General features: G+C 42.0%; 1 protein-coding gene across 1 annotated transcript; it reads right to left on the reverse strand.

Annotated features, from left to right (window-relative positions):
* Positions 1 to 1,578: 1,578 nt before the first annotated feature.
* On the reverse strand, positions 1,579 to 10,746 carry RNFT1 (ring finger protein, transmembrane 1). The gene is made up of 9 exons (XM_066333506.1): positions 10,704 to 10,746; positions 7,737 to 8,140; positions 7,323 to 7,399; positions 6,645 to 6,745; positions 5,877 to 6,030; positions 4,058 to 4,216; positions 3,215 to 3,280; positions 2,688 to 2,789; positions 1,579 to 2,506 (listed from the first exon to the last, which is right to left on the reverse strand). Exons 1-9 carry the CDS (start codon positions 10,706 to 10,708, stop codon positions 2,372 to 2,374), a joined length of 1,203 nt encoding a protein of 400 aa, XP_066189603.1. The 5' UTR covers positions 10,709 to 10,746; the 3' UTR covers positions 1,579 to 2,371.
* Positions 10,747 to 15,653: the final 4,907 nt, after the last annotated feature.

The following is a 15,653-nucleotide window of genomic DNA, read 5'->3' on the forward strand; positions in this document are numbered from 1 at the left end:
CAGTTGAAGTTTATTTTGGGTCTGTTCTCTCTTCAGTATTAACTCCCAATCTGCTCTCAGTGTTAATCAGAAAGTGCACCAAACATTGAGGAGGCTGTTCTGGTTTTAGGACAGATGTTTGGGGTTTGGTTGGTTTATTTAAATTCTGTCTCGTTGCTGTTTCATTTTCCCAGTTGAGAGGGAAATCCTTTACCCAAAGAAGAAATCATCAAGAACAAGGCAAATTACTTGAATATTTTTCCTGCAGATCCTTGTGTGCAGGTCCCATATATGAACTTCTCCAGTTGTTCTCTTCTAGACTAAATCCATCTGTAGCTGTCTGTAAGAACAGCCTTGAGCTGCCTTAAACAAAGGTAATCCCTGGCCTGGTTTTCATCTCTCACAGTTTACTGCAACTAAATATCCTCAAGAGCTAAAGGAGGTGGATGTGAATAGCAACTACATGCAAATTTAAACATATGTTAATCCAAGTGACCTATTTGTTTTTATTTTAGGAAGTAGGGAGGTTTTAAGTATAACAGGAAATGTAAATCATTGTCTTTCCTGAGAGCTCGGATGGGAAATGGAGGAGGAATTCCTTCAGGACATAAAAGACCCAAGAGAGGTTCCTTCTGGGACATTCCCCTGGATTCCTGAGCTCTTAAAAGGTGGCTGTTGATTGTCATTTGTCACCTTGTGTGTCCCTGCAGACTCAGAGCTGCCGGTGTCTGTGTGGGGCAGGCAGGGCAGTGGCCCTGGCCTGCAGCAGGAGGAGTGCCATGGATCACAGGGGATGGCATTCCTGGCCAGGTACTCACTTTTTTCCCTGTCTGTAACTAAGATGAGAATGACCTGACTGATTTATGAAGTGTAAATCTAAACCTGTTGACCAAAATATCTTTTTTATTCTTGGGGTTTTTTTAATAAAAAAAACCCCAAGTTTGTTAAAATTACTGGGTTTGGATAGAAAAATCAATAGAAGGAGAGAAAGAACACAAATTTTTCCCTGATCCCTGTTTTTGACCTATCTCCACACTTAGTCAGTTGTTACTACAATGTTGTAAACAAAGACCAAAGGATTTGAGCTGATTTAAAGCACTAACGCTTTGTTGTGCTCCATAAAATAATCTTGGTGAATTTTAGAGGCCAGATGTAATAATACTTCTTAATTTGAATCTTCTATCTCATTAGATTTTTATTCTGAATACTGGATTCTGCCCTTGGAGCTGCACCTTTAGGGTATTCAAGTAAGTGTTTCACTTTTAAATTGTTTTTCTTGAGTTTGCAAGTTTTCTAAATGTCTTCAGGCAAGACAAGCTCAAGTTAATGGTAACTAAATGTGGCTTTCCTGTAACAGAATCATTTGAGTGATGTGTTCAGTCTTACCTGAATAGCAAAGTGAAAAAAGACAGGTGACACAGAAGTTAGTGCTAGAAATAACATAAAAACTAATCATGAATAAATTGTAACATTTAAAGGGTTTTTGGTTTCTTCAACAAGCAAAATGTACCTGGCAGTGAACAGTTGTTATGTGCTTAACATATGAGTTAATACCAAAACAATAAGAAATCTTTCTTTATTCAACATGCACCAAACAAATAGATTCAAATGCATTTATTCTCTCTGATTTTTATGCAAACTACAAATTGCAAATAAGAGTATAAAATAGATTCTCCCCTGTAAGAAAATCTGGTTCCTGTTACGACAAAAATATAGTATTAAAGATTTCTTTTAAAAATACCAGCTTTATAAAATGCTAAGTAAAAAACTAACATCAGTGGTTGGTTTAAAGCCAAAAGATGAAGCCAAGGATCCATTAGAAACCTACAAGAACCTAAGGAGAAATATCTTATTCTTGTGCTTATCTACTGGTGCAGTGAGAAACAGTTGCTCTTCCAGGTGCATTAATAAGCTCATTTCTCTCATTTACTGGGCAAGCATTAAAGATCTTAAATGCCAAGAGTGACAAGCAGCTCTAATTCTCACTGCAGTCCAGAGTATAAAATTTGCTCATAATCTTAATAAAATCAGTAGGTTGACCTTTTGGCCTGAGTCATGTTAGAAGGAGAAATACAGTTTAGTACAGTCTGGGACCCTAGTCAACTTCTAAAACAAAATGTTGAATTAAGAAGTAATGCAGCACATTTCAAGGATTGGACTGTTTCCTATAAGAATCACAGGAGAAGCAATGCTGGCTTTTCTGCATTCATTCTGAAAACTTCAGTTTTCTCTACCTAGAAAAGGTCAAGTTGCCATTTTCTGCACTGTTTTAAATACATGGTATCTAGAATTTGGAAACTCCTTCCTTGTGCCACCTACAATTGTAATCTGCAGTAAACTGAAAAAGCTTAGTGTGAACAAACAAACTGGAACCCAAGTTGTTTGACAAGCTTTAGAAAATCTGGAGATGCATAGATGTGGCTCCATCCTTCCACTTGTTAACATGGTCTGAAATAACAGTTCTGCAGAGTGGACAGGTTTTTTCTCTATTAAACCATAAAGAGATGCATTCTTCACAAAATGTGTGCTGGAATGAAAAGAATGACAACTTAGAGCTTTCTAAGCTCTTCCATTTATATTATTTGTACAGTCTGATTTCTAGAAATAATCATCAAACATACACTCATCCAATTTTAAGTTGTCTTGTGTAACAGTAGTTTAAAATACTGTTTAATTAAAAATGAAATAGTTGGGATTATGTGCATTACCTGACAGATCAGCAGAATAGGCTTCTGAAATTCAGCTTGGCAAATGGAACAAATATCATCAGATTCAGAGCACTGTCTCTTGCTGGCTGGCACCCCATAGTGCTGTAAAACAAAGGATTTGCAGCAAATATTAATTGTGAGGGGAATGAAAAAGCCAAACCCAAATACCAGGACAGAAAGGAATTTGGAGTAAGGGCTGCTATGCCAGGGAAACTTAAATCCCTAAAGTAAAAAAAAATTGCTAATTTTTCTAAGTAGAAGCAGGACAAAAAGGATTATTTCACATCCTTCTATCTGAAGGGATGTGCAGATTTATTTTTTTGTGGGTGATTTTGTTGTTGTTCAGGTGACACCACTATCATTCAGTCAGGGAACTCAGACTGTGAAATGGGAGAACGAGTATACAGGGGTTAATTTAAAAATGCATTTCTTTATTGCTAAAACAATACAAAGGAATGAGGAATTTCTAGAAGGATTTTCATGTCAATTGGGGTTATGGGTTTGTCACAAGAGAATGCAGTACTCACTGGGCGTGTAAAAAATATCCGTAAGACCTGCCTGAAGTTTCTCCATTGTCCAAAAAAGCTCAAAAGCTGAAATGGGAAAGAAAACTTGAGTTAGGCTTAGTATTTTTTCACTGTGAACTAAAAAGCTCCCAAGCTTTCGATTCCAGCACTGGAAGTCTCAGTGCAGGTTGGATGTTGGAAGTCACATAAGCACAGCAATAGTTCAGACTGACCCTAGTTTAAATTTTTGAAATGTAACCAAATGAAGAATTTAGGCTGAAGTTTTTCCTAGTGGGAGTCTGGTCTTTTAAGAGTGGTGAGGTTCTGAAATGAAGCACTGGAGTGCAAATATATCAGCATTATTATCATACTTGCAATGGTCTTTAGTCTTGGAATTAAGGTACCAGAGCATGATGAAGTGCTGGTCATGTTTAAAGTCAAACTGGTTACATTTGAGGCAGATGAGCTCTTTGGAGAAGCAGAGAGCCCACAGGAAGATGTTTAACTTGTTTAGCTTCACACAGGATACTCCAGCAGAGAAAATTCCATTTCCTGGAAAACGGTGACTCTTTTAGCTGTTGATTTTGTCTTTATTTTTGCAAGTTCTGTGATGTGAGGGGACCTACAGTATCTGTGTCCTTTGCTTTACAATCCCAACCCATTGCTAGATAAAGATGATTTGGAGTCCTGAGCCAGTTTTGTTGGGAGGCTGCATCAGTAAAACTGAAGCAACTTGGCAGTGAGTTCAGAGGGGAACTTTGAGAAACGTGTTATGTCTGTATCACCCTCCAGCCATTATTCCTGCAGAACAATCACTTGAGAATCTGCTGTAAAATCTTGAGAAGAGCCTAAAGCTTGCAATACCTTGAGGATGAGGTAGAGGAGGCCCAGCAGAATGCCAAGGGTCTGTCCCAGAGCAGTGTCCAGCTCCCCATAGGCCATGAGGTAACGGAACCAAACTGGTATGGGGACAAACATACGGTAATACTGGCAGAGTTCTTCTAACAGCATGTACCAGTAGCCCTAAGCAAGACATGCAAAGGAATAGCTCAAGATTTCAAACTCTCCAAGGGTTTGCAAAACACACAGAAAAAGATGCATTGTTATTCTTTGGAGTAGCTTCTGCTGGTAATGGAACAATTAAATGTGGAGCGTGGAAAAAAAGATCCGAGGGTGAGTCTCACCACAACTGTCCAAGTAACAGTAGCAGAATTGATTGCTGGACTGCAGAAAATCAAATTACAGGCTGAATTGGGATGGCTTGGCAGATGCCTACCCACTTAACAAGGCTGTCAGACTTGATTTCATAAGCATTAAAAAAAGTAAAGTGACATGAAAAAGGAGAATAACACAGATTTGGTCACAGAGATCAGCTTGTCATGAGCCAGAGCTGTGTCCTGCACTCAGGGTTAATGAGTGAGAATAAGGCCCATTCTTTTAGTAATAATAATTATTAATCGTTAATAATAAATTACAAACTCTTTTCCTGTAAACAGTTTTGGGTCTAAGAAATTTGTTAATTATCTACTGATAATAAACTTCTTTAAGGATGGGGTGATCTAAAAACTGGGGGGCCAGGAGCTGGACTGAACAGGTAACCAGAGCTCAGTAACACTTAAAAAATTAGTGAATAACCAAACACAAGTGTCCTGCACAGAACACTGTGTGTGTACATATTTAATCATAAATGTTTAGCTTAGCTTTTAAGGAAATTAAGTAAGTTTTTCTTAAAATTGTATTTGTAACTCTTTCTATAGTGTATATTGGATGATGCCACAATTTGCCACTATTGACCAGGTTCCTTCTTTAATTTACACATAGTTGGTGTAATGGAATTTTCAATAACTTTTCTGCATGTTACATGACTAGCTGTAGGAAAAAAAAAAAAAAGTAGAGATCTTGATTATAAATCAGTATTTACAGAAGTCAGTTGTACCTCAAAAGAACTTGTTCTGGTACATTGTAAGAGATAAAAATGTCCTGAAACATCCTGTCCAAATGCTACCACATCAAACTGTACTTGCTATTTTTTTTTTTCCTGAACCAGCACTAGTAATTGCAGTTTTAAGATAAAATGTAATTGGTTTTGCCTGCCTCACCTTGGGAAGCAGATAAAAATAAATATACCACCAGTGAGTGTAAGCTTCTGAGAAAATTATTAAACCTCACTGATTTGAGAAATTAAGCTACGAATCAAATTCTTTGATCTGACACAAGTATTCCTTAAGTTTATTAACAGCAAAGAAAATTGAGGATTATTTTTGAAAAGACAGGAAAAAACCAGCTGTTTGCATGTGCAGATCTTAATATCTTGACAGATCTAGTTGAGCATGTGCAAAATTTGCTGTGCTCCAGCTGCTCCAGGCCAACTGCCCGTGTACACATTCCTACAGAGCAGAAAATGAAAGGTTTGCTTCAACCCCCAGCTTGGAGACAGAAATAAACCCATTTATCCAATCATATAATACAAGCAATTGTTTCAGATCAGACTGAAAACCTTTTTTAGCACCAAGCAGAGAAGAACATGAAAGCCACAGGGTTTTCTTGCACATGGTGTAGTGGTGGATTATGTACAGACATTTAATTAAAGATTTTTTTTTTCTCTGGGTAGGATTTAATAATTAGTTATTTTTACCAGAAGAGAATCTTCACAAGGAATCAAAACTACAGCTTGTTTCCTTACCTTGGATTTAAAGGACATGATGAAAGAAGGCACCAGGAGAACAAAGCACTTCAAGCCCATGAAGAGGAATTTCAGAATAAAGTCTGTGACTCCCACAATCCAAAGCACTTCCCAAAAGTTCATAAAATCCACAGTGGGGCTTAAGAAGATTAAGCTACAAAAAGAAGTATCAGAAGTTACTGGAGCACCCTATTTAGAGGAAACTGTAACCTGAGATTATCACAGCAGGTTTAATTAAAAAAGGAAACGTGGTTTACAGCAAGGGAGAACATTTACTAAAGAAAATTAACTGCTCCTTGTAAATGGATCACTGAGGATCTCTGACAACTTTTCCACCTTGGAAGCTTTTTTGATGCATGCTCATCACAGCCCCCATCCTCCAGAGCTCAGTTTGCTGTCTCAGTTTGGCATTTAGCCTTTGATTCCCAGCCAAGGCTGCAGCTATAGGGAAGGGGGAAAAATCAACTGGAGTCATAAACTGCCCAGAGCCCCAGGATGCCACGTCTGGTATTCCCAAGGGTCAGAGCTGGGAATCAAAGCCAGGAATGTTCTCTGTGCTACAGCAGTACCATTAAATCAAGTATGGAGTCTAGGAAATTCCAACATACTGTTTTTAAGGACAGCACCTGTTAAATTTGGCAGAAGGGGCGGAATGGAGATTAAAGTGAAAGAAGAACCAATGCCACAATTAAACAAAAACGGCAGATAAAGTGTCCCCAGTTAATGTCTGTGTAATTTATGGTGGGCTAGAGCTGTTTCTCTACTTACCTCTGATACAGGCACTGAGAGTGGAAGGTGTAATACAAGAGGAGAGATGATCCACTCAGGTAAAGTAGTAACCAAGTGCATTGCAACTTGGAGCACCGTTCCTGCAAGGGGATTGTAAAGACACATTGCAGTCCTTGCCTCAGAGTCAGTGCTGAAATACATCCCAAAACACCAAGTCTGCTGCACCCGAGCAGTTACTACCAGAGGACTTTATCTGAGGGGGTTTAGAGCCCAGAAAAATGGAGAACTCAACGGAAAGGTAAAGCAGGAATTTAACCCTACCACTTTCTAGGTGTACTGAGGTTTTTTTTCTAAAGACAACCCACCCCGCTCTGAAGAAACAACAGGTTTCCCTCTGGGAGTGAACACAGCTCAAAATTTAAACTGTCAACTGCTCTTTCATCCCACAAATATAATTAAGAAGTTAATCCATAATTTACAAAAGAGTGATTTCAATAGTCAAAGTCAGAGGGGAAAAAACCACCCCTCTGAATTTTGCAAACCTTGTTATCTGAGAAGTTCCCCTGTACAGAAGCATTAAGACTTTACTTCCGTCTTGATACCTAATATTATTAAGTAAATAAAACACCATCTCCATTCACATTTCTTTCAAAAATGGAACAATTTGTTTAAGTCTTGCTTAACTTAAGGAATTTTGTTGCATAGGGTGATACTTACTCTGAGAAAAACCTGATTTACTATGCTTTTGTTTGCATACGCGTAAGTTGTTAGCAGCCCAATTCCAAGAGAAATGCCTATTAGGAAAATAGGATCAGTTATAAACATGAAAAGGAAAAATAAATCACTGAACTGGGTTAAAAAGCAGCCACTTCTAATATGTCTTTGTAATTAGAATTAATAGCTGAGACTCTCAAGCCAGGATAATTAAGCACACTGTACATATGCCAGCAAAGGAAACAGAAGCCACTGAAACGTAGTTTAGTAAATCTCTCTTTCTGATGAATAAAGCAAATAAAAATAAAGCTAAAAATAAATTGAATTACATTTCAGGCATGGTTACTAGTATATTTCTAACAGGGGAAGAGGGAGGAGGGTCTGTTCCCTCCGAGCCGATTTTTGTTTTTACTCTACCGGTTATGTGCTGCATGAGGAGTTTGACACACAGGATGAGGAGGTAGGGCAGGCTCTGGTGCAGCCACTGCAGGAGGTACCGCAGCTCGGACAGCGAGCTGCCGCCCTGCTCCTCGGGGTCCGCGGCGCCATCCTCGGGCCCTCCTGCCTCCCCATGGGCGTGCCCGTGGGAGCGGCTCTGCGAGCCCTGCCTGGAGGCTCGGGAGCCGGCGTTTTCCCTGGAATCGCCCGCGCTGGAGCTCAGCTGGATGCGCACGTCGCCGGTGCCGTGCTGGCAGGAGCCCTCTCCCGACAGCCGGGCCGAGGAGGGGGAGTCATCGCGGCTCCCCTGGGGGCTGTGCAGATGGGAGCAGTCGGGTTGCATGGTGCGGTTTGCTCCTGGGTGTTTCTCTGTTCTGTGTCTCCTAGAGCGGGATATGAAACAGGAAGGGTTAAAGAAAGAGATAAACGGTGCAGGGAAATAAAAATCCAATGGGTTGTACTGAGTGCGAGATTCTCTGAGATCCTGCCTGAATTTGGGGGTCTCACCCCATCTTCCACAGGACAAACAACCTCCTGTGTCCCATATTAAAATGATTTCCTTCCCTTCATGTGCAGATTTCCCAGGCTGCAGTGACCTGGCTGCCTTGGGAACAGCTAAAAGTGCAAATCAGAGCAGCAAAAGCTGCTGGACAGGAGACCAGCACTGGCTTGTACACGAGAGATCTTGGAAGTGCTGCATAATTTCACAAAAATAGCAACAGCAGTGGGCCAGAGAAGGAGCAAACACTGATGGGAAGGAAGCAGGGAGTACATTTCCATGCATCCATTAATTGGTGAGCACTGGTTCAGACACGTCCAGTCAAAAGCCAGTGCATGCTCAAAAATGAGGGCCATTATGGGATTAATGAGATTATCCTGTCTAGGGAAGGGAGCAGAACCAGGTTAGGCCATTTTCTAAGAAGCATTTAAAAGAGGGAAAAATGAAATGCAGCCGAATGAGGTCTGATTTATCTTTCCTTTGCCATCACTGGGTCATCTTCTGGGCAGTTTTTCACTTCTCTGTGAGTCTTTACTTGGATCAAATAGGGTTAAATCAGCTTCTCTGGACCGGTGTGACATCAGAGTAATGATTTTGGAGAATGCCTGGCAGCTGAATTTGACACAATACTTGTCACTATGGAGTAATATTGAAACACTGAGAATTTTGTTATAATCCTCTTCCTATTGTTCAAACTCTTACAGATCCCTCTTTGAAATTATTTTTTTCACAGCTAGGTTCACTGAGGATACAAAAATAGAGCAAAATTGCTTTTGCACAGCAAGAAGTTCTGGATGCATTTGGACAAACCTCATATTCTTTAACTTTAAAAAAAAAAGGTAAGATTAAAGATTAAAGAACCACTTTAACACCTGAATATGAGAACTTACTAATATTTACAAGTGCTGCTCCTACTACTACTATTTTTTTTTTTTTGTTGGCCAAAGATGACATCGTACTGCAAAACAACCAAAAGCCTCATTCTGTATTTTTTTTTTGCACCCAAATAAAACCGATGAAGTGGAGATGGTACTGACTTGTGTGAACAGTGTTAGCAAGGGATGTTTTTACAGGAAGGACTAAAAAAGACACCCCATTTGCACTGCAGTTGGTGTTTTGGGGCCGGGTCCTGCAAGAACTGACAGCTCGGTGTTTAAAAAGCTGAAGCAGGAGGATCGCAGCCACCCCTGGCACTGCGCCGAGCCAACTTTCAAATCACCGAGTTATTAAACGAGATTTCAGGGAAGACTCCCGCACTCACCCAGATTTTTTTTCTCCTCTCACTCCCCCACAAAAAATCAGATAAAATAAAATTCTTGATAAAGGCCCATTCGAACATTCCCCATCTTTACCCCAGAGCTCCGGGAGCTGCTCCTGCACCTCGCCGGGAACTCCTCATGAAGGTCTGTCCCACCCTCAGGAGGGTTTAAACCTCCAGAAACTCCTCAGGAGGATCTGTCCCACCTTCGGCTGGGTTTAAACCTCCGGGAACTCCTCAGGAGGGTCTGTCCCACCCTCAGGAGGGTTTAAACCTCCGGGAATTCCTCAGGAGGGTCTGTCCCATCCTCAGGAGGGTTTGTCCCTCCGGGAATTCCTCAGGAGGGTCTGTCCCACCCTCAGGAGGGTTTAAACCTCCAGGAATTCCTCAGGAGGGTCTGTCCCACACTCGGGAAGGTTTAAACCTCCGGGAACTCCTCAGGAGGGTCTGTCCCACCCTCAGAAGGGTTTAAACCTCCGAGAACTCCTCAGGAGGGTCTGTCCCACCCTCGGGAAGGTTTAAACCTCCGGGAACTCCTCAGGAGGGTCTGTCCCACACTCGGCAGGATTTGTCCCGCCGGGAACTCCTCAGGAGGGTCTGTCCCACCTTTAGGAGGGTTTGTACGTCCGGGATCTCCTCAGGAGGGTCTGTCCCACACTCGGCAGGGTTTGTCCCGCCAGGAACTCCTCAGGAGGGTCAGTCCCACCCTCGGGAGGGTTTGTCCCTCCGGGAATTCCTCAGGAGGATCTGTCCCACCTTCGGCTGGGTTTAAACCTCCGGGAACTCCTCAGGAGGGTCTGTCCCACCCTCGGGAAGGTTCGTCCCGCCAGGAACTCCTCAGGAGGGTCTGTCCCACCCTCAGGAGGGTTTAAACCTCCGGGAACTCCTCAGGAGGGTCTGTCCCACCCTCGGGAAGGTTCGTCCCGCCAGGAACTCCTCAGGAGGGTCTGTCCCACCCTCAGGAGGGTTTGTCCCGCCGGGAACTCCTCAGGAGGGTCTGTCCCACCTTTAGGAGGGTTTGTACGACCGGGAACTCCTCAGGAGGGTCAGTCCCACCCTCGGCCGGGTTTGTACCCCCGGGATCCCGCACAGGGAAGGGAAAGGTGACCCCGGAGCCGTATCCCCGTGTCCCCCGTCCGTGCCCTGCGCTGTGAGGAGCGGCCCTTTTCCCTCCCCTTCTCCCCGGTACCTCATGGGGCGGCCGGCGCCTCCCGCCCGCCGCCAGCCGCCATCGCCGGGGCCGAGGGGGAGGAAGAGGAGGAGCCGTGAGGGGAGGAGGAGGAGGAGGAGGAGGAGGAAGAAAAAGAGAAATGAGGAGGAGGAGGAAGGCTCCGAGCTGGGCGTTGCTCTGGCAACCCTGCGGCCTTTACCCCGTCATGGCCCGTGAGGGGATGGGGGGGCGCCTCCCCTCAGCCTCAACCCCGCCAAAACCTTCCCGTTGTTTTTTTCTTTTTTTCTTGAAAGCTGCCATTTAAAATTAACCTGGGAAGGCAATAATAAGGAAGGAAATGAAGGGATGTATATATATAAGAAATATATGTGTGCTGCTATCATTACTAGTGGGTGGCGATTAAGGGAGTCGTGCTGTCTGGAAATTGGCTTTGCCTCGCAGGGAAGCTGAGGAAAGCGCTGCCCCAGTTAATGCTGCTGGAGCTCTTTGGGAGAGGCTTGGAAGGAAACAGATACAGGTTTTCTTTTGAAATATGTTCTTGAATAAATTAGTTTGCGTCCAGAAATGGCATCTGTTTTCCCTGGCTCAGATTTTTTTTTTTTTTTTTTTTTTTTTCCTAGAAAAAGTGTTTAGGTATGCAGCTCACGCAGAAAGTGGGACTAATATCTGAGCAGAAAAGAAAAGATATTGGAAAATTGGTGCTGCGTTGTTTTGAGTTAGAACAGAAATGCTGGTTTAATTCCAAAGTTTAAATGCACCAACACTGTGGGGTCAGGAGAGGGAAAGGATGGGCCCTTGTAGATCTTAGGAAGTGAAAAACGAAGTGTTTGGAAGAGTTAAGTGGCCTGGCACTCAGTCTAACAGCAAACCTTCCCTTTTATTTTCAAGGAAGAAGCTGAGAACACTGGCTGCGTCTCTGTGTCTCTTGGAGGTAGGTTCTGAGGAGGCAGTTTGGCCTACTTTTATGATGTTTTTGGAAACTGTGCCTAGAATTCCCCGACTGGAAAGTTCAGGTCACTTATCCTCTGCCTTTCTCTGTGGCTGATGGGCTGGAAGAAACCTGGGCTGGTTATTAAAGATATACTTAAGTATTAAACATACCCACAGGCCTCCTGTTCCTGGAGGCCCTCTGAACTCAGAAGACCTTTCTCATTTGTGTAATTTTTCTGTCTAATTATCCCAATCCTCCTCAGTAGCACCATCGATGCAGATTTCAGATGCCTGGCAGGAAGCACTCAAAGAATTTCATGGCCATGTCCCCATCCTTCCAAGGATAACACAAACCTGTTGTGTTTGGCTTCTGCTGTGCCATTTTGTTCATTCTCCCACTCTTTGCTCAGTCAGTCACTCGCATCGTGTTTGGATTATGAAGGACAATGTGAAAAAAAAAATCTTAATTTGCTTCTCAAATCAGGGAAAGCAATTATAAATCTTTTATTTTTAAATAGTGTTTTATGATTGGAAATTATGCATGCCTTCTGTACATCACTTGGAAGGGTATAAATATAAAAGATTTGTTCAGCTGTTTCCTTTTTGTGATTATAAAATGCATTAAAGTACAAATGTAGCTTTAAATCCACGTTGTTCTCAAACTGTTTCTCATTGCCACATGCACTGAAAAGATGAAATTAATTCGTGGCAGCTTATTAATCAATGGTGTTTGCTCATGCAGGTCACTTGCTGATTTATCTCTAATTCAGAGCTCATTAGAAGGTGTGTAACTCTTCAGAGATGTTGTTATTTAATAGGTGTGTTTTCCTAGTGCCATTAATGACCTCTGGATTTAGTAACTCCTGACACAAGAGAGAGTTGGGAGATTATTCACAGAAAATTGGAAGTCTTTTCCTATGGGCATTGAAGACATAAGCTCATGGAATACCTGGTGATAAATTTACCAATATATGTTTGGATTCCACTCCCAGGATGCCAATAAGTTTCATAGAGTGCCCAGGCACATTTTCAGGTATTGATACACTCAGAAGTACCCCAGACTTTCTCATCCTCCCAGGAACAGCTGGTACCTCCTTAATTGGTGCAATCAGCACTTTCCATCAGTGTGTACCTGATTTTCTTGGGCTTGTTCAGTGCATGAAAACATTGGGACAAACTCTGATCCTTGTGGAACTCTGCCTGGGGTTGCCCTGGCAGCTCAGTATTTACCCCTGCAGCAACAGTTACTCTGTCCTAGGAGTTGCTGAGAGCTTGTTTTGTAGGCAGAAATATATAGAAGAACAGGTTTTGTGTCCTGAAGGAGCTCTGCAGACACCTGAGCAGGTTAAGGGATTACAATCTTCACCTTTTGTATCACATTTCTTTCATCAGAAGGAACTGGTGCTTTAAAATGAGGTGTACAGCCTCATCTGTGGTGGAATTTAAAGGAGCTGATCTCAGATACAGGGAAAGCAATTTTAGTTAATGATATGATAAAAAAAATGGGCTTCTTGGTAAGAGTCTGTAGAATAGCAGAATGTCCTGAATATTCAAAGGCTTTATTGGTTTGTCTTCACTTTACCCAAAATGCTGCTTGAGTACGGAAGACTTCTGCAAAATTAAGAGGGTTTAGTTTAAACTCTTTGAAGGATTTGAAAGTCCTGCCAAGAGGCTCAAATAACCTTTAAAATTCGAATGTTCCCTGAGCTTTGAGTGCTCCATCTTTTAAAAACTGTCTCCTGCAACTCTACAAACTCTGACTTCGGTTTGCATTTTGAGCACAAGGAAACAGCTCCTGTATCTGAGACAGTGAAGGACGGAGCCCAGTTCTGAAAACATCCCTGAGGTGTTGGCTGGTTTTCACTGCTGAACTCTGATCCTCTAAGCTTTGTCAAGGAGAACTCGCAAGGAATTCGAAGCAGATATTTTTGTGTTGCAATGACATCACCCCGTTCCCTGAGGTTTCCAGAAATCTTACGAGCCCTCTGAGTACGGCAGTTTGTTCATTCCTGTGAAGTCATCCTAAACTGAGCATAATTCCACTGCAATGGAGTCATGTAATTGTTCCAAAGCTGCTGAATTAGATCCCGGAGTCTTGTTGGGTGGTTTTTTTTCTGGTTTTTTTTTTTTTTTTTTTTTTTTTTTTTTTTTTTTTTGGCAAAGATAAAGCCTTGAATGAGAATCAGCCCTCGGCGCCACAAAGGGCAGCTGTAGTTTTTGCTCCCTGCACAGGAGGGTGCTCAGCCTCTGTCTTTATCTGCAGGAAGGAGCGATTCCCGTGGTCATCAGAACCGAGTGGAGAAGCTGTTTCCTGAACCGGGCTTTTCTCGTAGTGACACCGGAGGGTCTGTTAAGTGCAGTGACTCAAAAATTATTCAGCTGTTCAAGAATTTCGGGAGGCGTGTGTTAATTGCTGTTGTTAGACCATTACGGAGGTATTTAGGTCAGAGGATTCAATGATCTGGTATCCTCTAATGGGTGTCCTTTAAGGTGCCAGAATTTCAATAGGATCTTTGAAGTTTCTCAAAATTAGGGGCGGTTTTTTTTCCACATCTAATTTGTTCATCTGAACGTGTGAATGAATCCCCGGGTGGATCGTTCAGCTGAACAGTAAATTCTCGTGTGTGTAAACATGAGTGGATTTACCAGGAAGAAGGAGTAGATGAGTTTGTTAATTTAAATTCCATTTGTGGTACCTGCTAGTCATTATATCCTTAATTATTCTGTGTTTTCCTTGTTAAATCACAGAATATCCTGAGTTGGAAGGGACCCACTGCAGTGATCAAAGTCCCACTCCTGGCCCTGCACAGGACAGCCCCAGCAATCCCACAAGTGTGGGATATACAGCAGTATATTTTATGTTCCAAACTCAAATTAATCTTATAACATAATTCATAAAATGGATTTTGACTTTCTGTTTACCTTTTCCGGGATCAAAGAGGGGTCTTGGATGTTGTTGTCTGGTCAGGTTTTAGTGAAGTGAGTTTTCTGTCTGAAAGCAATTTGTCAAACCTGTGTGTTGTACAATATTGCAGCCCTCTGGATGCACATCCAATTTAGTCACCGAGGAAAGACAGTTTTGTTTTTAAAAAGCAGATGTCTGGAAAAGGAAATATCTCCTTTCAGACTTTTTGGAATAAATACAAACCCAGAAATGTAGTAGTCAAAATCTTGTTTGCTGCGGTGAAGGGGATTCGTCCCCTTAACGTCAGCACATAAATATTTGCTTGATTTCAGTCAATATTTACCTCACAGGTCAATAAAACTTGTTTTGCACTTCACAGAGTTAATATTTACTTGCTGTTTTTAGCTTGATGACAATATTTAAAATTCTCTTAAGGGTATTGGGGGGCTTTTCTACTTCTTTTCTAACAAAAGATTTTGTTTTAACAGAGGTGTGTTAGTTTATTAGGAAGTGTTATCCATGAGTCAGACCATGTTTGTCATGTAATAAGATTATCCAGATTATGCCCATAACACTTTACAAGTATGAAAAGGTTGGTTTTTTTGTTTGTTTGTTTGTTTGTTTGTTTGTTTTTTTTTTGTTTGTTGTTGTTGTTGTTGTTGTTGTTTTTTCTTGAAAGGGTCAAGTGACTAAATGTCTTACCAAAATTAAAAGTAATTGCTTGTGTCTGTAAAATTAGGCCAGAAAAGTTAGGACACAGACACTAAATCAGATGGTAAAGTGAAACTAAAGTACTCCTCACTCTGAAAATTATTTTTGTTTTGGAAAGCAGTCACTAACTCGACCATTTTTTCAGTTCAGTCAAAGCACAGTGGCCAGGCTTGTATGGTTTAGGAGGAAATGCAGAGATGAATTTTAGATTTAGAGCTGACAAGAACCGCATTTGCAAACATCCAAGTTCGTTTCCACGGAAGAACTTCCCCTCTCTACATTTCACATTTATATCACAGTTGTCTGCGTGTTACTTCCAGTGGTTGAGGTTTATTAGGAGTTGATCCATGGCTTTCACCCTGCTGCAGCCTTTGTGTGCAGCCCGTGGGTGAGGGCCAGGCCCAGCTCCTGTGTCTGCTCCA

This window comes from Sylvia atricapilla, chromosome 20, assembly GCF_009819655.1.
Source record: "Sylvia atricapilla isolate bSylAtr1 chromosome 20, bSylAtr1.pri, whole genome shotgun sequence".
Lineage (NCBI taxonomy): Eukaryota > Metazoa > Chordata > Aves > Passeriformes > Sylviidae > Sylvia > Sylvia atricapilla.